At 39.0% G+C, this 25,000-nt stretch overlaps 1 protein-coding gene across 3 annotated transcripts in view; it reads right to left on the bottom strand.

Annotated features, from left to right (window-relative positions):
* The window catches only part of ANO3 (anoctamin 3), a 167,304-nt gene that overhangs the window by 98,941 nt on the left and 43,363 nt on the right, over window positions 1-25,000 (bottom strand). Inside the window, exon 1 of one of the 3 annotated variants that reach the window (XM_019615250.3) lies at window positions 13,891-14,036. The exons of the other annotated variants lie outside the window; for them this stretch is intronic. Within the exon in view, the coding sequence (XP_019470795.2) occupies window positions 13,891-13,936 (46 nt within the window). The 5' untranslated portion in view covers window positions 13,937-14,036. Of the gene's footprint in view, window positions 1-13,890; window positions 14,037-25,000 lie in introns of those variants that run through there. 3 annotated transcript variants of the gene reach the window in all.

The following is a 25,000-nucleotide window of genomic DNA, read 5'->3' on the forward strand; positions in this document are numbered from 1 at the left end:
AGTGGGTGGACCTAGGGACCAAAACCAAAACGTGAAGAGTTGTGACCATCACGTTGACTCAGGAAAACCTTAAACACCAGACTAGCACTTACTGAGTAAATGTATCAATATATTAATACATATATTATTCAGAGACCAACCATTATAGAGATCTCAAAAATAAGGATGCTTCAATATCCTTGAGGATTCCTAGCCCAAAATCTGCCTTCTTTTTTTTTTTTAATTCCTGCACACTGGTCTTAGCCATAATACTCAGCAAAAGCTCATGTCTATACAACTCCAGGCATATAATAACCCCACGTCAGCAGGCACTCTCTCCTCCTGAGATCAATCCCTAATAAGGATCAATGCTAAGAAAGACGTGAAGAGACCATTTGCTAACAAGACTTCAAACTATTTCTCACTTCTTTTTTTTGATCCAGTAATACAGACAAATCATTACGTCCAGCTGGCTGCCAAAATCAACTGTTTGACCACAACTTGCTAAGACAACAAGAATGGATCCAAAAGTTTATCTAATGATACAGCAAACATTTATAGCACCCTTCTGCCGTTATGTTTCCTAGGTCTCCAGCTAGGTAAAAGAGTGATAGTTGTTGACATTAGTCATAAAAAGTTGGTTCAGTCAACTTCTATTGCTTGAGTAAGAGGATGCAAAGGAAATCGTCGTCACCCAGACACACAGAGGTTCCTAGAAGGAACCTTCTTTGCTAGCTAGACGTCCAATGAGTTATGCCTATTAAAATAGAAAGCTCTACCTTCTCTACCTGTAAGGCTAACACAGGAAGGTGATAGGAGAGCTGCTCCCACTAAACTTTATTTCTTTTTATGTTCACAAGGTTTGTTAGGGATATTCTATTGGTCAGATAGCTTAGTCTAGAGTTCTGTAGCATTTATGCAAATTTATTTTAAAGATAAGTATGCAATTTTTACCTTGTGTCAATTTTAAGTGTAGTTTCCTATTTTAGAGTTCTGCCAAAAATGTAAAGATTTGTAAGACGGATAAAAATAGGCAAATTGAGACTTGGAATTGCTGAGTGATTTATTGAGAAGTGCAAAAATTACCACTTATGGAAAATTGACTTTGCATCCTTTATTCTTCGTTATCTACAATGGTGAGACCGTGTAACAGCTCTGCTCCTTAAGCAGTTGTCACATATCCTGATGTGGCCTCAACATCTCCTTTTTTTCTACAAACTAAAATCTATGCAAAGCCTAATTCCTTGGCATTATTTATTCAAGGGTTTACAAGGCAGACTGGCATTAAGCTGAGAGAATTTCATCAGAGAAAAATAGGAAGTTGGTCACAAATCAATAATTTCTTTATGAGAATAAAACCTCATGAGGCATTTATTATAAAAGCATCATTTTCCTCTTCTGACAAGTAGTAATTTTTTCCAGCACTGAGAAAATTTTTTCCCAGAGATATTGCTATCAGACTGAGGATCTTCTCTTTTTCTATGTAAGCTCTTGGATAAGAACCATTAATATTTCTGTCTGCTTCCATAACAAAGTGTAATAAAATATTTACCAACTGGATGTTCACATTACTGGATTATTAGGAGGGAAAAAAAAGATTTACTATATTAAGATGTTTTCTGGCCACAGTCTATGACTGACTTATATTTTCTGGTCAAGTTCTTAACTATTTACAAATTCGTGTGAAAAATAAAGGAAAATAAAAAAGCACGTCTTACAAATCTGAAGAGAGTTGGACAATCAGTGCTGTGTCATTTTAAAAGTTGGACAAAGAACAAGCATTCTGCTCTCAGTACCCTAGAGCTTTACTGTGTTGCGATAGATGCTGATGCAGTCCTCATCAATGCACTACCTTCCATCACTCCTTAGCACCGTAGGACATCAATAGGTATTTATAACTTTATTATTGTCCACGAGGCCAGCTTTTGAGAAAAAAATAAAATGGAAAACAACAACAACAAAAAAAACCCAAAACATTGCCTAATGACAATGTAAAAGGATATCTGCTTATATCTGGATATCTGCTTGCCCAGCAATGTTCAGAATGTCTTGAGAGACAGCTTGCTATACTAATGCACACTTGCATCTTCTTCCTGACTTGTTTCCATCAACATTTAAAAAAAATTACAAAATTGCTAACTGAACAATTACTGTGTAGCATAAAATATATCTTCATCCAATAGTGATAGTCAAATTCTAAGCTCGATTTTTTTTTAAAACTTGACTTCAGCATTCAACTATTTATCAAATATAACAAGAAACGTCAACAGAATCAATAATGCAGACCTTATGTTTATAGAAGATAGATCATCACAAGAAGAAATGGAAGGAGAAGCAGAACTAAAAAGAAAGGATATAACCAAAACTATACCAGTACATATCTTTCTGTTGGAAACTACAAGAAATTATTTCATAAACACAGGGATTAAAAATGAACAGGAGAAATGAACAAAACCAAAATTTGCTAAAGGAGCTTTGTTCCTCTCCCCTCCAGCCTTTTGAGTCCTGAAAACAGTGAATTTTAAATGAAGAGAAGAAAAAAGAGCAAAATACCTTGGTGAAGCTAAAACAGAGAGATTCAAGGCTAAAATCTCTAAACTAAAACGCATTACTCCTAAGAGCATTTATTTTGAGGATATTCTTGATTAAATTTATTAACTATTCTGGACAAAGCTGCCAGTGGTTTGAATTCAGCTGTCATGATTTGCTTCCTTATGGCATATTAATGCTCACATAATTAATGTAAGACCAATGGTTTAAGAGGCCAGCATCTTTCTGTTGATGGTTGCTTCCTTTCTCTGAGGTATGGATGCATGCACAGGACATATAAAATATAAATGTACATTTGGCAGCTTAACGAGCATGCTGGTAATGAACTCCAATCTCCCAACAGACAGAAATGGGCTGTGTCAGGACCCCAGATGAGTGGAGGGGAAGAAATAGCTTCTCATATTCAACAGCAAGATACTGCTACCAAAGCTCTGACCTTTCTGGCTGCACATTCTCTCCCTGCCTCTCTGGAAGATCTGAAGAGCTCTGAGGAGCACAGATAAATTCCTCTCTGATGCTCCTCTTAATGGCACAGTCTTCTACAGAGAGCGTTGGAAAGCTGACAGGCAAGCTAGAAAAGCTTTTGTAATCTACAACCTGAAAGCAGGGATGGGAAGGAAGGAAAGCAGAACACAACAAATTACACAGGTACTTGGGTCACAAGGAATAAACCAATCAGGAGCCATACACAAATATGTATTTCTATGCTAAGGAAATCTAGTCATAAAGTCTGCTCTTCCTTGGTGGGGTGCATATTTCATTCCTTCATTCCAAACATCTGCCATTGCAGACATCATTGGAGAACACAATATATAACTGGGGTACGAAGCAAAGGAGAGAGGGTTTGCCTACGTCAAATCCTAACTTTGTTCAATACTTCATTTTCCACAGCATTTCCCAGATGCTGAGAGAAATACCCTTGGAATCCTACAGTAATGTTATTCCTTCTAGTTGCCTGTTCCGGAATTGACCAATGAAGCTTTTCAGAAATGCTCTAAATGGGGACTGTACCACAGGAAATCCAAATGTTCACGGGATCAGAATTTTCTTGAAATTTTACCAACTCTTCTAAGCACTCACGCTCATTTACCTTCCAAATTGGCTTACTAAAAGCCCCAGTAAAAAGCAAGTGATTGTCAGGAGAAACAAATGAAGAATTATCAACGTCGGAAAAAAAATTAAAATAATTATACCCTAATTATTCCACCCCTGCATAGCACTTTCAGTTGATGTCTTCTGCAAGCCTCAGTACGAGCAGCTTCAATACTCACTGGTAAAATTTAGAAGAGAAAACAAATGTTACTCCTTCTAAACCACTTTTTCCACAGTAGAATTAAAAAAAAATCCACAAGCACAGACTTTTTGGTTTTGGTCCTGTTGATGGACTCTAAACTTCAAAAGCCATCTTTATTTATTTTGCCCTAATTCATGGACAGATATCACATTTTTACTTCTTCTGTTGCCTTTTTGAAGAATTTTACCTTATGAGTTTTGCTCTTTTGAATTAATGGTTCTACATTCCGAAAGGAAAGGAAGGGCTGAAGACATCCCTGAATTTTGTATCTTATGTGGCATATCAACATGCCTGCCTAAAATATAACAGAGCTGAACAGAAGAGCTGTATAAAACTCTTTTGGTTTGCAAAATATCCTCTCTACTGCTCAGTATTAAAAAAGTTGTCTTTTAATGAGCCACAGACATCGCGTGTTTGAAAAATGAAATGTGGTAAGCAGATAGCACAAAACAGCTTTTATATTCACCTCTACAAAAACATCCAGTTTCTAGTTGTTTCTCAGTTTTTCTCTCTTTTTCCTGGAACTTTACATACTGTTTTGTCAAGAAGTCATATGTTTAATACTTCGGACTGACCATGCACACCAAAGATGCTTGTTCTTTTTATTACAAGATTTCCAAGGCAGAGCAGCCCAGGGCTACTCTCAAAGAATTTTAAACAACTGCAGGACTGGAGTAGAGCTTGTTAACCTCAGACAGAATTTAGTGCTTGTAAAAATGCTTCTCTAAGGCCTTTCTCAGATGCCAAAGCTATGGCCCATTACTCACTCCAGAGTCACCACACCACAACTGGACATACAACTACAGGCATGGACCAAGATGGCAAACAACCTGGCAGATGAAAGACAGACCCCACGTCTGGTCACTAGGACAGCTGGCTCTATCAGAGAGCTCAGGTAACACTGCTTGGCATCTGTCTGTGGAGCATCCATTGCCAAACAAGTAGTTACTGCTGCTGTCAAGTGTTCTGCATTGCCCTAGCTTGCCTGTGCACCCTTCTCAGTACAGTTCTACTACAAGCACTTGGCATTAATGTCACTGCTGGTCAACCAGTCACGTGAGTTATTTGTTCTCCCATCTCTAAAGCATGTGATTTTTTTTTTTTGCCAAGTTCCTGGTAAAATTAAACATTCAACTTGCAAAGCATGGAAAATAATTATGGAATCTAAACATGATGTAGAAGTTGTATTTTTTTTTTGAGCACAGAGTACTTATTTAATTGTGCTAGTGTATTCCTTTTTAATTGATGCTTTCAGTACGAAAATTCTTCAGAAACCCAATAGATGAAGACAATGAAAAGGAGACAAAATTAAGAAAAGATATTAACGAATAAATATCCCGAAGTAATTTAGGATAAAGTATAACTCATAGCCAGGCTTCTTAGTTATCTACAAAAAGGAAGTACATCAGTAATATAAATAGATTCATTAATAACAGATGCGTTCAAAGTTAAAGCTTAGCTGATGATGACCATGGAATGGCAGAGGCTTGACCCTGGAGGTCAGTGGTCCAAGTCCCTGCTTGGGAAGGGCCACAGAGAGCATCTGGGTCACCCCACCACCACATCTGGGCTGGAGTCCTCACAACCTCTCCAGACAACCTGCTCTAGTGCTCAGTCACTCTCCTTTTTAATCCTCTTTTGCAAAAAAAAAAAAAAAAAAAAAAAAAAAAACCCAACAACAACAACCAAAAACAAACAAACAAACAAAGACATTTGGTAGGAAATTTAGAAGAATTTATTTTATTTCTTGTTTAGCTCCACTCCTATTTATTTCAAATCTATTCTCATCTTTCTACTTTATAATACTCCAGTTACTGAAAATGTCACAAAAAGCTCTATGAAAGCCTTCCAGAAACAAACATATACTTGCTGGTTAATTAAGCAATGGACAGTAATTTGCTGCTGTGTTGCTTTCTGTATACAATCGATCTCATACTTATTTCTCAATTTAAAACATAAAATAAAGCTAGAGAACCTTCTATCCTACAGCAGAAAAAAAAAAACATTGATCCCTAACAGCACATTATATTCACTTCAGGATAATATCCTAAGAAGTAGTTTCTCCACACACCCGATTCCCAGTCACCCACTGAATTCCCATTGTAATCAGTGGGGTATGTCAGACTGCCACGTGGAATGCATCCATAAAATCTCACAATTATTTTTCAATGTTACGCTCAAACGTACTCAAGATAGTTTCCAAATCAGACACCATGAAATACTTTTAAGGAAGGTTCCTTTCAGGAAGGACAGCAGTCATGACAAGTGCTTTCTGATGACAGCTTGGTTTCCCATTCAGTTTTTCATTTTATTTAGATACTGGATTTCTAAAACAGCAAGTTCAAAGTTCTGTGTTTCTGAAAATGTGAATTATTAATAGCAACACAGTTAAGCTCCTGTACATTATTCATTCATTCCCATTTGTGCATCTGATAATTTTCTCCTCCTTCTTCACTCAAGCCTACATGCAAAGAAAGCTCACGACAGCACCAGCAATGCATCGGTGCTTTCTGAAAAGACAAGAGCACCTAATTATTGCAATATAAGCAAACTGCCAAACAAACCAACAAGTGTTGTAGCATCTCCTGCAGCTCAGGACATAGTTTTGTCAGCTTGTTAAAGATTTAAGTACTGAAGTACATTGAATTCCAATACTTTTTAGACAGCATTATGAGAATAACTCCTACCAATTACTGCAGATTATGCATCCAAGTGCTATCAAACATCCTGATGGAATACTTGCCTGCATCTTGAAAAATCCAGCAATCCAAAGTCCCTCAGGTGTTACAGTGTTGAGTGGGATTTCACCTGAACAGATTGGAAGTGCCAACCTTCCTTTACAAATGGATCAGTCAACAGCGAGCCTTCAGAGATCCTGCAAATGTTTACTGAATGCGTGATATACACTCAAAGTCAATTTTTCATGTAAAGATTGATCTCTTGTCTTTAAACGTATCAACAGAATCTAAGTTTTCTGCACAAGACAGCCCCCAAGCCTCAGATAATTCGGAATCCAGAAATATATTTTACCGTGTTTCATTTTAAAGCATGATTTCAACAAAAACACAAGCATATTAAGTGAGGTACATGGGTTTTGTGTTTTAATTTTAGCTGAAAGATCCAGCTTTTTGCAGTGCATTCTGACATACACATTCCCACATTCACATGGTACCTGCTTATTCTTCCATCTCATGTACGTGGCTCTATGCGAAGTTGCATTCAATGCTTTTCACATCCTAACGGAGTCATCTTTAAAAGCTGAAGGCTAGCTGCTTCTATCTGTTCCTTTGCCCCCTTTCTTTTGGCAACTGGCTTGAAAATCACTACAATACACACAGTTCAAGATGCTCTGTCTGTATGCAGGACCCGGCATTATTTTATATATCTGTCTGTCTATCCACCTACCACTTCTATCTCTCTGCATCATTACTCATCTTTCTACATTCTCTTTTATTTACTCTTAGTTGCTTTAAAACTTCCTGCCCTTAGCCACTCAATACATTCATGGATTTTGGACTTACGATCGCCTGCTTTTTCTACTGTTTCACTGCTTAACTCCCTTTGCTCTTTTTGCTCTTTTGTCGCAATTTTTTCATACCATGAAATTCCTTTTAGAATGACTTCACAGAAAAGAAAGGTAATGGACTGCCACACAGTAGCAAGGAGATAAGAAGAAAAATGACTTTTTTTTCCCCCTCAAAGTGTGATTCGTGATTTGATTTAAACCATGCACTGGTCTAATAAAGCAGAAGGAAAAAAAAAAAGGCAAACTTAACACATATCACACCTTATGGGATACAAAGACGTACTGAGGAAGTTACTCAGCAAACAAAACAGTAGTAAGGAATAAGTAACTTCTTTTAAGCAAGGGTGACACTAATAATTCCGACAGGTAGTGACATTTCAAACACTTTCCAGCTCAAAAGCTTGCCATCATCGCAACAGTTATCTGGAGCATACATGACTAGTAACTGTGATGCAATGATGAATTTTTCAGTGAAGATTTGCGAGTGCTCTACTTTCTTCTGGTGACGCATGCTCCTGGAGTTACCAGTGCTACACAGAAATCCAGTAAGAACTGCAACCCAGAAGCAGGAAAACCCATCCATCTTCTTGTTCTGTGTTGTTACTAATGAAAAAATGGGGGCATGTTGCTGTTCAGAAGTGATTTCAGGAGATAATCTTCATATGGGTTACTCTTCAAGCCACACTCCCTTTCCTACACTGGAAGCTAAATCAGCATGCTTCCATGGCTTCTGCTTTTTCAAGAAATCCTTCCTTTAAACACACCAAAGAGTCACATAATGAATGTTGCTTTTCCCTGATGTTTGCATTTTGGAGGTAACCAAAAAGCATAACTAAGATATTAGCTTCTTCAGAGTCCCATTTATAGTAGAAGAATCGAGAATGAAACCATGACCTCAGCACTCAGACAAATGAACGACTCCTCACTTCAGCCACACTGGCTTCAAGCCTTCATAAGACAGATGATAACTCAAACTGAGGTAGACACAGAATCTCATTCTGAGCAAACAGTGATGAATTTGCACACATTGAGGCTCGAAGTTGTTAAAACATATTGCTACATGCTGTAGCTTAGTTTTGAGTTACAATCATCTTCAATAAATAATCTATCACAACATATGTTTTAGGATGTATAGAACTGAATATATTATTAAACGAGCTTGATGAAGGAAATATAAGATTTGTATGTGGGGTTTGCCGTATACGTATCACACTTTCTGAAAATCTCATTGAGTGTCTGAGTCAAGACAACACAGATAGATAGGTCCAAGCAGACAACCAGAGACCTTCCTGTAGCTCAACCAATGAGGATTTCACTTGGTTTCTGCTATTTCCCTTATTTTTCAGTGAAAAAGACATCACTACTTTGTTGCTACTTAGCAGGCTGCAGAGCTTGGGACCTGGGTCTCTGGGTGCTCCTTATTGTGGCAACCATTTCTCATGGCTGAAGTCATAAAGTCTACTTAATTGTAAAATGTTGATTTAACAAATCCAGTATATTACAACATTGTTACAAACACTGCATTTGATCCACACTCTCATTTGTTTCATGTATCATCTATATGATCTGCTATATGAGGATATGGTAGATTTCAAAAAGGAAAAAAGCAGAATGAACCAACCTAAATACGAAGGCAGAACTGGCACTAGTAATTTTGTGGTGATATTCGATGAAACATAAATAATAAAATAAAAATTCTAAAGAAGACTGCAGGCTTGCTGAAGGTGCACTCAATGCCATCATCTGTGTCGTTGATGAAGATGCTGAAGAGCACCGGTCCCCAGACCGACCCCTGAGGGACACCGCTTGTGACCGGCCTCCATCCTGACACAGAACCATTGATCACAACCCTTTGCCTGCGTCCAGCCAGCCAATTCCTAATCCATCCAACAGTCCATCCTTCAAATCCACACCTCTCCAATTTGGAGAGAAGGCTGTGGTGAGGGACCACGCCAAATGCCTTGCGAAAGTCCAGGTAGATGACATCCATCTTGTTCTATATATTTGTTCAGAGAAGAAAAATATAGTAACAAGGTTTCTACAACACTCACGCATTAGCATAATAGAAGGTTAAATATCTCACAACAATATAATCCGGTATAAAAATACATCTTATGAGCCATTCTAAGATGTCTGACTGAAAAAGATGAAGTGCACCTTACACTGTGTAGCCGTACCAGACAATAAATAGGAGAGAAAATACATTCCAGAGTAAACGTTATCAAAAATAGGGCCTTGTGCTTCAGTGCTCTGCTAGAGCATTATAAATGGCACAGCTTGAAAATGGTATCGTTTCAAGGGAGGGTGTTAATAGCTGTGCTGCTCTCAGCTTTCAGAGTCAGGAAGAGGACAGGTTTGAAATTTTCTGTAGATGCTAATTTGCTACTTGGAATGGAAATGAAAGAGCTGAGCCATAGAAATGCTTTTCCTCACACAGATGTGAAAACTTCTTCTGTCTGTGCCTAAGAACAACGTATAAAAGTCACCATTTCTTATGAATTTGCCAAGGACAGAATTGCATTTCTAGTAATTTCAGCAACCTCTTTGCATTGCTAATTGCACTGGGTCCACCAGTGCCACTGAAGTGTCAAACTTCCCTGGAGAATTACACATGAAAATCTTAATTAGAAGCCCAAGTTTCTGAATACTGAAAACTCCAGAGGAACATATATTAAAAAAATGTAATCTTTACAAACCCTCATTTAAAGTCACAATTTGAATGCAAATTAAATTCACAAGTTATTCTATAAAGAATTTGGGTCATGAAGATCTTAGAATTGTAATTGTTGTAAAATATAACAACAGCTGAAAAGTTCCACTCTACTACAAAGCTTGAAGGCATTTGCAGGGGGCAGTAAATGGGGCAACGACTGCTACCACGTAGGGAGAAGAACTGCAGCTCTACAGAGATCACAGAATCTTTAGATTCTTAGAAAGACCACTAAGATCATCAAGTCCAGCTGCCAACCCATCACTCAACCCAGCCCTCAAACCATCCAATCTGCACTACAACTTCAGCACGCTAACATAAGAGAGATACAAAATGTTGTCACTGATCGGTTCTATGAGCATATCATCTGTAGAAATACCTGATGTGCTCAGAAGGCAGGCGACTTCAGGATGAATCCCCCGAGGAGCTAAATCAGCACGAAGAACAGACACAGCGCGCTGTGAAGTTGCTGAATGCCTTCCTGTGCTGTTACACAACTTGAACAGTGAGGATGAGAAGCACTTCAAGCCAGGCGCTGGGTTTTAGTCTGCAGTTTGTGCTCTTAAAACTCATACGCAGTGCTAAAAGCAGCTCTGTTTACAGTGTGAATGTATTCTCTTTTCTTTCTCCCAGCCTTATACTCTTTCAGTAAAAGGCTTTGAGAAAGGTATTAAAAAACAACAACAACAGGCAATAAGAGCACCCAGCAGAGTACGCAGGAAATTGCAGCCTGTGTATCAGTACTAAAGATGCAAGTATTAAATTTTAAAGCATCATTATTACCTTGACCTACACCCAAAATGTAGGTTTGAGCTTCTGTCAGGTCAGAAACAGCCCACAAAGCACCTGCCTCTTCCAAACCCCAGGCTGCCTTTCCTACTGAAGCATATCATCTTCCAGAAAAGCTTCCTAATGACACAGGCACTGCTTTGCACCACTCCTGTATCCATTCCAAACACCACAAATTCTACTATGGGGCCACTGTATACTTTTATGCCCTTCATTTAAAAGAACATCATTTCATCATGATTGAGATCAACTACCAAATCCCAGCCAACTGCTTTGCCCTGGAATTATTCAGACACAAATTGTTCACGGAGATCATTTTTGTCTTTAGCAACATTGTCTCATTCTTATTTGTCCTTTCTGGGTAACTGTTTATTAATCAATAGTTTTAAGCAAAACCATATATTGGAATCAGAGGACCAAGATTTTTTTTCTGTTCCAAAGAAATGAGAAACATTTCTTCCTTTTTCCCTCTGACGTAATTCCTAAGAGACCATAGTTTGAATCATCTCCTGAAGAGATAGAGGTGCAATGTAGTATAATAATGAACATAAATAATAAAATGTACATCTTTGAGAATATTACTGAGGAAAGTAATTTCAGAAAAAGCAGCTCCTGCCACAACAGAAGTCAAAAATAGCAACCAAATACTCTACAGATGGCTCAACAGATCTAATGCACTACTGTGCAGACATGGATTAGTCTACCTCCAGGATATTGCTCTTTTTATAGGGATACCTTCAGACCGAAACAAGGGAACAACAAACTGGAGATAAAGTAGAATGAGACACTTTTTTTCAAATCTCTGAGTGCCTTTTTCTAACAGCACGTCGTGCTATAGTACTGCTTTTGAAAACGAAGGGTTTCACTCCTCGTGCACCACCTGAAGAAGGAGCAAGACAAAACCATGCTGTCACATTACAACGGTAGCCTCCCACAGCAAACACCTCCTCGCTCTATCAAGAGGGGGAAAAGAAAAAGAAAGAAAACAAACTACACCCAGAAACAAATCTTTGGGGTATAAATGCAGTTTTTTCTATATTTTTCTCACTGTTAAGGACACTCCTAGACCTAAGAGGCTGGAGAACCCGCTCTGGTGTTTTCCAAGCCTTGGAAAGCTGGCATTGGTACAAACACTGCTGCTTGTCTTCTCAGCTATAGAAAAGTGCTCAGAGTAGGAAAACAAAATGCTCCCTAGTCCATTCCATCTTGATCAAAAACATTACATCTCTGAATATTACCTTATCTAGCAGGACATACACAATCTCTTTATCAAAAATTAAAGCATAAAATATCTACTTTTTCCATGAACCATTACTTTTATTGCTTTACATCTTTCCCACTGGATTGAGAATCTACATCAAAATAATTCCCTTCCAATTCCCCAAAAGAAATGAAGCTCAGACTTAACACAAGTGAAGCATGCAAGGCACAGCTGCGATGGGCAGCTGGCCATTTCACGAGGATTACCACCGTGTCTCTAAAATAGGGAATGTAAGGCAGTGCTTTGAGAGCATCTAGGAAGCAAATCGTGCATTAGGTCAACATCTCAGCTACAGTAAGTTCAAAAAAAACACTAACTGAAATCAGGAGAATGACGCAGAATACCAAATTTGAGGAAACTAAAGATAACACCACGATGTTCTGCGGCTGAGAGATCAGTACCCACCAACAGCAGGGTGCTGGATTCTCTACTTCAATTCCCTGTGATTAGATCAGGACTTCTTGACCGTGATTTATGGTTTGCTTGGTTTTTCTGCAGCCTTTTGCCCACAGTTTCAAGCGATCCTGCCCCATGCCCAGAAGCAGTAGGTTGAGAAAAAGCCAAGACTCAACTCCCTTAGGTACATTCAGAACACAGTAGATAAGATGATCAGGAAAAAGATGCACATCCCAGTCAGCATCCCAGTCAGCCCAGTGCAGGCTACAGAGCTCCCTAGGAGCATTCTTGCTCCAAGAGCATTCTTCTCAAGGCTTTATTACAGTTTGGGCACCTTTCTCAGGATTTCTGCAGGCAGAAGGAGAACAACCATCTCCTTATCATTATATCACTGGTTCAAAACATGAGAGTATTATGGAGTTTCACGAGTCCCACAAGCATACAATTTCTTAAACCTTGCCATGCAGTTTGGTTTGAAGCAATTCAGTAGCATACCTGAACTTGAACATTATGAAGTTCGTTTTCAGGTACTTTCCCTCGTCCCCAAATTCTAACAGAACAGCAGAATGCCTCCTGAAGAGCCTTAGCAAGGACTCTAGAGCCAGCCCATCGTTGCTGTGTATGTAAAAAGATGGTTTTGAATAATCATAATTTTCAAAAAGGATTTATACCATGGCTCCAAGTAACTTGATGCTTCTATAAGCATCCATGATACGCAAGGGGGGGAAAAAAAAAAAAAAAAAAGATTTTTTTTTATACTGTTAACTTTGCTCTTGACAAACGAGACCACTTACAAGTTGTAACAGCACCGCTCATTACTGCACACGAGACAGGAGGTAAATGCAAAACATCTGCAGTGAAGAACTACATCTATTATGGGATTACCTGAATGGAACAAGTGCTTTGAATTATTGATTTCACACTGACTGTTCAAACAAAGGAACTTGAATGAGGCAAAATCCAATAAGCAAGCTTATGAGTTACATATGACCAAGTTATCGCAGACCGTGAAATCAGGGGAAAAAGAACTGGGTAACAGCTGAAACGTGCTGGTGGCAAATGAAATCTCCATTTCGCCTCATTGGATGGCATAGAAGTAGAAATAAAACACCACAGGAAAAAAAAAAACAAAAAACACGTTACTTCAAAGATTATGTAAAAAAAGTGCGAGTTGGTTGAGGAAATCATTTTTTTTTTCCCCTCACGACGGCATACGGCAACGGTTCTACAACACCTCTATACCACCTCCCATCACAGCTGCACCTTCGTACGCGTCGGGAAGCAAATCCTGCGTGCCGACAACACGCACCAGCCCGCAGTCCCGCTCCCACGCCGCCAGCCCCCGCGCCAGAGCGGAGCTCCCGAGCCCGAGGGCTGCCACCGACCTTTCTGCTGCCTGAAGGACTGGATGGAACCCGAGTGATGGACCATCTTGGCGCTCGGCAGCCCGCCGGCTCCCAGCCCGCTGGATGCGGGGCGGTGGCAGGGGGCGGGAGCCCGGCTGCACGGCCCGCCTCAGCACGGCTGGGTCCGCCCCGCAGCGCCGCCGTTGCTGTGGGAACGGGCGGAGCGGCAGGAGGAATGGCGGCGGCGGCCTGCCGGGAAGAGGCGGCTCGGGTCCGACGTCCTCTGATATCGAGCTCTGCTTTCTCTGGCCTCTCTATAACCCCTTCTCTTGCTATATATATAATACATTCACCGTCCCTGGGTGTGTTTAAAAACCGTTTGGACGTGGTGCTCAGGGACGTGATTTAGCAGAGGGTTGTTAGATTTAGGGTAGTATGCTTAGATCCTGATTGGACTTGATGATCTTTAGGCTCTTTTCCAACCTGAGCAGTTCTATGATTCCATGATTCTCTTTTGGAGAGATCGGGGGTTACAGACGAGGTTACTGAAAGCTGAGTGCAGGAATTGCCCCTCCTTTGCAAAGTCGTAGATGCCTTTACACCTATACAAGTGTTTCAGCCTCTCCCTCCTTGTCGTGACACTCTGAACTCATGCCTTGCCCTGAGCTTTTCGCATCTATACCTTAAAGCTCAAAGTCCGAATGAGACTGGAAACAATCGCAAAAAAAGACACTGAATTGCATATCTAGATCTTGACAAAGCCCATTTGTGGCATTACTGATGTTCTAATTTCCCCTTTCTCCAAAATGCATGCCAAGAAAATAATTCCAGCTACTGAAAGATGCAACATGATGAACTTTAACTCCCTTCTCTGCCTCCCCCTGTGTGCAGGGCTCACTCTGGCTTCCGCTGCAGTGAGTTCCATGGTAGTACTCAGTTTAAGAAAGGATGAAGAAGCTGTGATGCTTTGAAGAAATTATCCCACTCGTTTGTCAATCTCTGGTGGCTTTCTGCGTGCTGAAGAGATGAGGCATTCCTCTGCACTCCTGCAACCTCAGGAAATCTGCTTTCGAAGCTGCTGGGAACAGCTCCTTCCTGCTGAGGGTCAGCGCTATTGCTGTTGCACAGCAGACTGAAGCAAGAGAAGCCAAGTAGCTAAGCTGGCTCTTACTGATTGATTAGTGCTGGATCATAAGGAACAGACCAAAGGAAGATGTAGAATTAAGTCCTCATACAAGATTTAGTTCTAACGTTAGGATGAAGAAGTAGGGAGTAAAACCCAGCAACTGAAAGTCACCAGGGAATGAAGAAAATATAAACATAATGCACACTATAAACATAATCATAAATAAACTTATCATGTTTGCAAACAGATATGGTTCTTCACCATAGTAATGTAAGCCTTCTAAGGTTGTAAGCCAGACTTATTTCTCCAAAAGACCTTGGCTGATGCCTCTGACTTAAAGGTGAGATAGGAGAGCAAAACACCTCCTGCTCCCTTCCTTACCAGAGGAAATCAGGAGGAGGACAGTTATCTGCTCTTGTGTGATAATAACCTACAAAATGCCGAGGCTAAAAAAAAAGGTGCTAGCAAGTAGAATCACAGTCTAGAGTTGTTCTCTCCTACGCCCTCACAAAAGAGGTTGTCAGCTACTTGGTACTCAGGGCCATCCATCCAGTTCCACAGTCTGATATGGAGGGCTACTGAGCTCCCAAATTCAAACAGATTCATCCAACCCTATCAGCGCACAGAAAGATAGGGAGAGCAGGAAAGGGTAAGGTAGTGCCCAGAAACTCAGTAGAGGAATTAAGCCTGAAGACAGAAGTTTTTCTACTTGTATCTTTGGAATAAAGCTCTATTTCTAGTAATAGGTGATACATATGTATGAGACTACCAATATGACAGCTGGGGGCAATGTCTGCAAAGAGAAGTAAAAATACTTCTACAAAGGTGGTTTAAATTAAATCCTTGATGATGTCAACCGAGTAAGCTCAATAGTGAGCAAATATGATGATATCTCAATCTAGAAAACTAATTCTTTAGAAAAAGATAAGAAAATTTAGAAAATTTAGAAAAATTTATCCAGTTTTGATAATATTTTTAGAGTACAGATAATGGAGAACAGCTATGAATTGGTGTCTAAGAAATTTAGGAAATGCATTAATTCTTCAGCTTTCAATTTTTCAGACTAAACTAAACTCAAAAACTACACTCACATTCACTCATGAATATGCTATCTTTTGAAATCTTTAATTGTATTAGGCTAAGACTTATGTTATCCTCCACTGTGACATTTTATAAACCATTTTTAAAACAGATCATAACTTTGGACTTGGTGAAGAGATCAGGATCAACCAGAACCAGACTTAAACCCTCTAACTCTGTAATTGCCGTAACTAAAATCATGATTCAAAAGCTAAAAGTTCAAATAGATGGACATCTTGAGCTTTGGAGTATTCAGTTTTGACATTAAGTCTATTTTATAGACAGATTTACAGACTCAGATGTCTTTTTCATGAGAGGACAAGTAATAAAATAAGTTGCTATCTAGTTGCACTTCATTATGGTATATGTAGCTCCTTATGTATGTTGGTATTTCTTGGGATTTTAGTTTCTAATTATCAGGATTTTTGTTTTGTTTTGCTCTGTATTTTTTTTTGTTGTTGTTGTTTTGTTTTGTTTGTTTTTTTGTTAGGAAAACACTATATAAAGAGAGATGTTTAAAATTGAACTTTGTACCTCTATAGCACTTTTCAGAAAATCACATGAAATTAAAACCTTAAATTAAACTATCCCACAGTAGGCATCATATGCCAATTAATACATTTCACACAGAAATGCAGCCATCTCAAAAATTAATTGTAATCAGCTGTTACCTATTGTCCAGAAAGAAAATTAAGCTTCCTCCAGCAAAAACTTGTAAGGTTCAACAAACGCAAGCTTCTGTACTTGGAAAAACTCCATATATCAATTCAAGCTGATGAGAAGGACCTCAAGGTTATGGGAACTTACTTACAGCCAACTGTGCACTTGCATCCAAGTAAGACAAATGTTCGGAGGAATGTGGCCAACAGATGAAAGGGTTATTAACCTCCTTCACTTGGCACCACTGTAGCTACGCATAAAATTCTGTCTAGCTTTGCCTCTCCACACCATCTCAATTCAGGAATGGCATTGAAAAACTGGGTTGCTGCCCTCTAGATTTTCTCTGATGTGGTCAGAGATCTCTAATAAGTAGTGGGAAGCTAAGAAAACTGGACTTATTTAATCAGAATAATAAACTAAGGAGCTCTGGCAACTACTACAACTACTTGAAAATCGGTTAAAAATATGGCAGTACAAAACTCTACTCAGTGCTAGGTAATTTAGTTAACTACATATGGGGCGTTTGAGGTTCAGACTGGATATTAAGAAAAACAATGGTACTATATTGCTAATGCACCATAAGAAAGACCCACAAAGTGGTCTACTTTAAAAGATTTCAAAATAATCTTTGACCAAACTATGTCTGACCCAGATTAGTAATGGCAGGGGTAAAGCTTCTGAACAGGAGGCTGGTCTACACGACCTTCACTGGTTATAGTAAAGTGTACAATAAAAACAAATGCAGGAAAGCTGGAAGTACACAAATTCAAATCAGGAGGAAGCAAATTTTGAGTTGTTATTAAACTGAAATATGAAGTTATGCAACTGTTTTTCCTATACCTGTAACAAAGGATTATATTGAATACATGCCTATTGCACTCATGCTGGCATGGCATAGGAGGATCACAGAATCATTAAGGTTGGGACAGACCTCAAAAGTCATCTAGCCCAACCATCCACCTACCGCCAATACTGTCCACTGAACCATGTTCCTGAGTACCACATTTACTCTTTCCTTAAACACCTCCAGGGGCAGTGATTCCATCACTTTCTTGGGCAACCTGTTCCAGTGCTCAACCATTCTTTTAAAGAAGAAATTTTTCCTATTATCCTCTCCTGGTGTAATGTGAGGTCATTGCTTCTTGTCCTCTTGCTGTTACCTGGGAGAAGAGGCCGAGCCCTACCTCACCACAGCCTCCTTTCAGAGAGCTGTAGAGAGCACAAGTAGTTGTAGAAGGCAAGATGATAATGTAGAGTAGAAGATGATGCTAAATAGCCAGTTTGAGCAGTATGTAATATATGTACTGGACATGTAATATACATAAATTCAGAATGAAATGTCCTTTTCACAAACACACCAATCCCTAACGTTCCCAGTAAGTAACATTTCTAAAACTTTTGCAAGAAGGTCTTTGAGTACATCAGGGTGATTTCCTTCTCCAAATTGTTGTGTCATCGAGGGCACTAAATGATTACAGCAGCATCACAAATAATTTTCTTTCAATGAACTTAAAATGCACAAGAAAACAATGGAGAATTGTCGAGCCCAGCTCTTGCAAGGAGGATAGTTCCCTACTATTTTAAAGCTCTGCAATTCATCTTGTTTGATATTTACTGGTTTTCTTTAGTAGAAGAGTAAAATTATTTTTAAATGTTCTGTTCTTACTGAAACCAGTAGAAATTTTCCCACAGAGATGAGCATACTGAGGAGGTCCCTCCTTAAGTCTGATAAAGCTGTCAGTCACAACATAGATGTTGTAGAAAGCGGATTACGGAGCTAAAGTGTGTAATGGATGAATTAAAAAACGGGACATTTCTGTACAGATTTTACTTTGTGTTGCTAAGACACAAAGCCTTCAAATCTCACTGAGATTTTTAAGGTTTCCACATTTTAAGATTTCATTTCTATGGTAATTCAAGGGGCCTTTTCTCTCTGGCTAGATACAATTTTCTTCTATCTGTGAGGTTGGACCCATGTTCTCTGCTTAATATAAAGCATTTGGGCCTTGATTTTGTAGCTCACTGTAACTGCATGTTTATTTTTAAGCTTGTGCTTTACAGATTCATGTTCACATCCTTACATAGAGTTACTTTTCCAGTTTTGTCCACAATTTATCCACTAAACACTAGAAACCAGAAGGAAATTTACCATGATATTCAGCATAATTTAATTTCCTTCAACAAAGAAGCTCCATTTTGTTCTGAAATATTTGGGCCAAAATAGAAGTCTTGGGAGTTTGGCATTCTTGTATGCAGAATATGCTGTAGTCCTTGGAACAGACCTTCTCAGAAGTGAAAAGATGGAGGAAAGTCATTTTCCCAAAACCCCTTCTGCAACAATGCAAAGAAATGATGTCAAGAAACAGGTGAAGAGGATGAAACAAATATAATAATAGCTTCTAATATATAAGCCTATCCTAATTTCCAAATGGACAACTTTCAGCATAATGATATTTTTATTTTCTATTTTACATCTCTTTTCTTATTTCAGATCTTAGCTGAAGGATAGCAAGAAAGATTATCATGCTCCAGCTCTACAGTACCAGCCCAGAAAGTGTTGTGATGAATTTCTGTTTCTAATTAGCAGCATAATCTATCAGTACAGAATGCGATTAGAGATTAATAAAAATCTCTATCAATAAAATTATCTATTGTCTACTGCCTATTTCTACTGTTTTGACCTTGTGTGAAAGCTCATCTTTTCTTTACAACCTGGAGAATGACATAGGAATAATCAAAACTTTTAGAATTTGCTTTAGATATTACTGCTTAATGCATTTCTGATAGCCTTTCATTACCTCCAAGCTTGTTGTGTTCAGGACCTCTTAGTTATTTTTTTGATTCATAAATGCTTGTTTTTCCAAATACATGTTTTTACTACCTTCCTTCCACAAACAACAACAGCAACAACAACAACAAAACGTCAAGAAAAGGCACCTTATAAGCTGTTAAAAGGAACAGGAAAGCAGGAAAAAAGTGGAAAAAAGAAGAGGAATTACATTTTTAATGAGTATAACCAGACACTTATGGTGCACTCCACTTGCAGGTCATTTAGCTGTCCCCATGCAAAGCAAGATGGAAACAGTTTCCCAATAGTAATTTAAGCGTTACCTGTGCATGAAGAAGAAGTTACGTTTGTAGGTAAGGTTCATTTGGGAAAAGCAGTCTCTCTTGGAATGCAGTTCTTTACCAGACTCAAATAAGCAGTCTCCAAGTCTGAAAGCCCTCACCATCACAGTAGTACAGACAAAGTATTTCAACCAAAACATTGGTACATGCTCTTGGCAGCAGCTAGCAGTGTACAGTCACTGCACAGTAAAACATCCGACTTCTACTTTTCAAACCGTATAAAACATTAAATTGATCAGAGTTGGGTTCAGATATAGTAGTTTTACTTTTAAATTTATCTCAGAGTATGTTATTAGCCAACCTGCCATCTTCCAAAGCAGAAGAAACTACTGAGAATTTCTTCCAAGATACTTATTTCTTCCTTGCAGCATTGTCACCAAACTCATAGCAGGGTGTGAGCATCATCAGATAAATTTCTCTCTTCAGTATCATGCTCACATGCAGCTTTTTTCCTTATTTCTTATCGCATGACTAGACCCTTCTATAGCTGCTTAACCCTGTACTGGTTAGTACGTCCTCATTCCAGCCCTGCAACTAGAACTATCGTGTATTTTCTCTATCAACAGCATCTGAGATTGAATTGATGCCAAACGTATAAGCTGTGAGCCCACACACATATTTGCCATGCATCAATCACCTCCCCATCAGTTTGGAAGAAACTTACTGAGGTGGGTTATCCCATCCCACGGACTTCTGCCTTCCCTCACCACAGAACTGCCTGCTTGGCTCTACCGAGTGAACTCCCACAGGACTCATTCCTCCTAGACTGAGATGCTATAGACAAAGTAGTATGGTGCCATCTGGCCAAGTGATCCTCTGTTCTGACCTGGGAAGAACTGTGCTATTACACAATGAGAGAATAAGCAATAGTAATACCGTGCATGCTGGTTTATAAAATTATTATCTGAGTGTCTTTAAAGCTATAGTACTTAATGTCAGATTCAATTACAGTAATGTAGGCTTTGTTTTGTGACTGTTTTAGTTAGATTTTCATGATACATGAAACTGGTAGAAAGCGGTGCAAGATTTTCAAACGTAATAAATTGATGACCCTGAATTGCTTTTAATGAGCGTGAGTTATCCACTGGATGAAAATTGTAAACAGCAACAATTAAAAAATGTATACTTCTAAGTGTCATGAAGAAAAAAAATGCTGCATAATTTAAACACTGCTTTGTGAATCTGTGACCCAGAAAGTCAAAGTAATGCACTGGGGCACAACACCAGAATTAAAAATAAATATCAGGAAGCAGATGATGGGAGAGAAGAACTTTCTTTATCTGATTTAATGACAGTGTCATAGGCTTCATGGGCTAGAAGAACTCAAACTGCAAACATTCTCAAAGGCTATTTCTGAAACATACCTAAATTATGCTTTATTCCTCTGTATACACAGATAGTCTATTTGTCCATAACAACATGACTTGTCCTCAGAAATTGAAGGTATTCCTATGTCTCTTATACACACCAAGCAAACTCACTGCAGACACGATAGTTGTACATTATTGGTATCCTAGTCAAATAGCCATTACATGAACATACTGATAAAGAATAATATACTCTTGGATGAATGCTGATACTTGTGGGCTATAACCAGATGTACCTACAAAACTATAGAATGTGGTTTTTTATTGCCTTGTTGTTTTCTTGTTCTCAATCTTCTGTATTTAAAAGATGTCATACTTTGAAAAAATAAGGCCACAGAAGCAAAATATGAACACAGTGAACTTTATATACCTTTATAAATTACAGCAGAATGAATGTTTTCATCTCTCTCTTTTTTGCTTTCAATAGTAGATGGAAGGGTATGGGGCACTTTAAAAACAGTTTTCTTTAGGCAAAGCAAATAGTAAGAAAACATATTTTTCTGTCTCCTTTTCTCTCTTTTTCACTAATTGACATCCATGCAAAAAGCCTGATAAACTTGATGTTTCACTGTGGGGTGAGAAGATGAAGGATTTCATGCAGGGACTCTCCATGTCTGTGTGTAGGCTGTAGACCATGGAATGTCATTCTTGCAGGTTCCTGTGTGTTGGTAAAGGGACAGCTTACTGCCAGGGCCCATGCTGTTGAGGAGGGACTTTCCAATTCAGTCCAAATTCATCAGAGAAAGAAGGACAAAGTTCTTCCCAAACTTGCCATCTCCAGTTTGGATTTCTACTAGGAATTTTTGACAGTGTTGTTTTCTTGGTTTTATGGAAGTGGAGCTAGAGGAGAAATATCACTGCCAAAGGAGTTTGGATGCAAGTCCATGGGGCTTTTGCCTTTACTTCATTAAGAACTGGTAATGATCTTCATTTCCAGCCACACAAATGCTAGTATTAGAACAATTTGCATAATTAGAGCTATTGAGAAACTGAATCTATGATCTGTTTAAATTCAAGATAAGTTTTCAGCTTTGCTTCACCCCACCAGCTACCCTGCAGGTGTTATTTAAGAAAAAGCTAGAAGCACTATCCACAGAATCTGTGATTGGCTACAATATATTTGATTTAAATGTAACAAATAATTTATCTTTCAGTTTGTAGGACAAATTAGGGGCACAAACTCTGCATTTCCAGAATCCATTTGTAAAACACTTTCATGTGAAATACATTTAACAGCTGTTCAATATCTGATTCTGAACAGCCTGAGAAAAAGGCTGGGACTGGGTGATGTTTAAGAATTCCTTCTAACTCCGAAGATTCTGATTCTATGTCTGATGCCTATTAGAGGTGACAGAGTAGCCCCAGCCACAGCACAGAGTAGGTTCTCAGGGGAAGCTTCAGTTTGCAGCCTCTCACTCAGGAAGCCCTGAGTGCTGCACCTGGCAGCAACAAGCAATGGCAGCTGGCTAAGAAACATGAGACTTTTATTTTTTAATTATTACTCACTAATGTCGCTCTACGAAGTTATCTGTAGCAATTTGTAGGTAGATTTGCATTGTAACAGTGACATCCACTGGCTAGTGCGCATAGCACAAAAAAAGAGGATTAACTGACTTAGATACCTGACCAGATTTGTTTTGAATGGAGTAAATAAAATGGACTGTTCCTTGTCCAGAGAAACATGAAATATTTTAGAGATTATGGTACTGCAGTACCATACATTTTACATTCAAAACTTACCTTAACGTGAAAAGAGGAAAATAAATGAGAAAATAAGTAAAAGTGAAGCTTAGGTTAATGAAAGAACATAAAAGCTCGTGAAAGAATTAAATAGGAAAAAAAAAATAAAGAAAATGACTGTGCATAAAAGAAATATATACATACATTCATCTTCTGAACAAAATATTGCAAAAACTGAGTAAGTCTGAAAGAAATCAGGTAGCTCTGTAGCTGGCACTGTCAAGAAAGGTTAAAATGAATTCATGTTCTTCAGAGTTCTGTTAGAAATTAAGGCTCTGGTGCCCCCTCCCCTCCTGAAGAAAAAGCACAGAGCACTCTCTGTACACTGTCCATCCTGCCAGGAATGCACACAAATACAGACTATCCCTATTGCTACAAACATTGTGTCTCTGGACCTCTTCCCCACATTTCAACATGAGGACCACCCTGGTGACACGTGGAGGAGGCAGGAAGAGCCAAAGCAAAGATAGTGAAAACATTAATCAGTTAATCCTGGTGGTGACAAATCCTTCTGTAGGAGAGGGCTCACACTGGGGAAACTGTTTACATTGCAAAAGGAGCCTGTGCTCACAGAAAGGAACAGGACGTGAGAGCAGGAGGCATGCAAGAAAAGAGCTTGGAAAGCTGAACGTTAACTTCCATTTTAATCCTTTTTATCAGGCACTGGAGAAATAAAATGGGCAAAAGAATGCTAAAGTATTATTGGGAGGGGGAATGGAAGCTTGTTGATGCATACTGCAGTAGCTGTGTCTCAGTGACTTATTTTGATGTCACTGCTTCTGTCAGAGATGCAGATTTCGGAAGAGGCGTCGGGAAAAGGAAAAGTGCTACAATTTCCCAGTGTATTTCAGATACTGTGAGAGTTATTTCTGCCACGAGGTCCCCCTTCAGCATAACCAGACTCAAGCACAAGGAATAAAACCCAAAGTTACCTTGCTTAGAGGACAGCTGACAGCCCTGTCTCTTTGGCAGGGGGTAGCTCAAGCTGTGTCTGTGTGACATGATCAGTCTAGCACCTAGCACTTGTTACACACTGGGATGGATTTACTCCTCAAAAACAGGGAAGGCACAGGTACTGACATAGCCAATGAAATGTATCAGCAGGAGCTGTTCCTGCCCTCAGAAAGGTGCCCTGCTTCTTTCACCTTAGCTGACCTTATTTAAAAAATATTAAACCATTCACTGCTTAGTTCTTTCATCCAGCTGCAACTTTGTCGTTCTTAAGAGATGCAGGAACGTGTCAGCGTTTATTTCCTTGTGAAACAGAAGCTGCTGAAATCTGTAGGTATAACCAAGATTGATGAAAGCAACCTGAGTTCAAGTAATCACAAATAATAATAACCTGAAATTGTATACCTATCTTCTCCATGATTTTGTCCTCTGAATCAACAGTGCTAAGATTATTCCTGTTTTAACACTCTGAGGAAGATAAAAGTTGAGGAAGATAAAGATTTTTAAGGACCAGGTTTTCAAAGGAACACTAACTTTCCTTCCAAAGCTTTCTTTACCTGTGCCCTAGCCCATGCCATGGTGTTCAGTCCTGCATTTTCATCTTCTTGTCCGTGATTATTAGAGAAACCACATTTGCTAGCACAGAACAGCCATGAGTTTTGTGATTAATAAGGAAGAACTCAAGTCTGTTCCCCCCCCCCCCTCCCAGGCCCACTTCCTACTAATCAAACATAAATGTGATGACAGGAGAAGGCATTTGATGGCATGAGGTTTCATGTGGGTGAAAATTTCCATTGTGATAAATACTCAGATTGCTCTGAGTGTGGCTGCTCATAGAAATATAAACTGGAGCAGAAACTCAGCTGGATTCAGGTCTTGGCTGGTGAGACTGACAGAGCCTCGAAGGAGCTTCAGTTCCCCTGTAATATCCTGGCACCTCTCAAATGCCATTTTTTTCCAGCTAGCCTTACCAAAAGACACATATTTGGAGAGCAAAGTAAATGCAGACTAGTGATTACCATTTTTAATTATTAGAAAAAAATAGATTGAGCAGACACGTACGTGCAATGTCTGTAGATTCCTTACATTCTCTTAC

This window comes from Meleagris gallopavo, chromosome 5, assembly GCF_905368555.1.
Source record: "Meleagris gallopavo chromosome 5, MGAL_WU_HG_1.1, whole genome shotgun sequence".
NCBI lineage: Eukaryota > Metazoa > Chordata > Aves > Galliformes > Phasianidae > Meleagris > Meleagris gallopavo.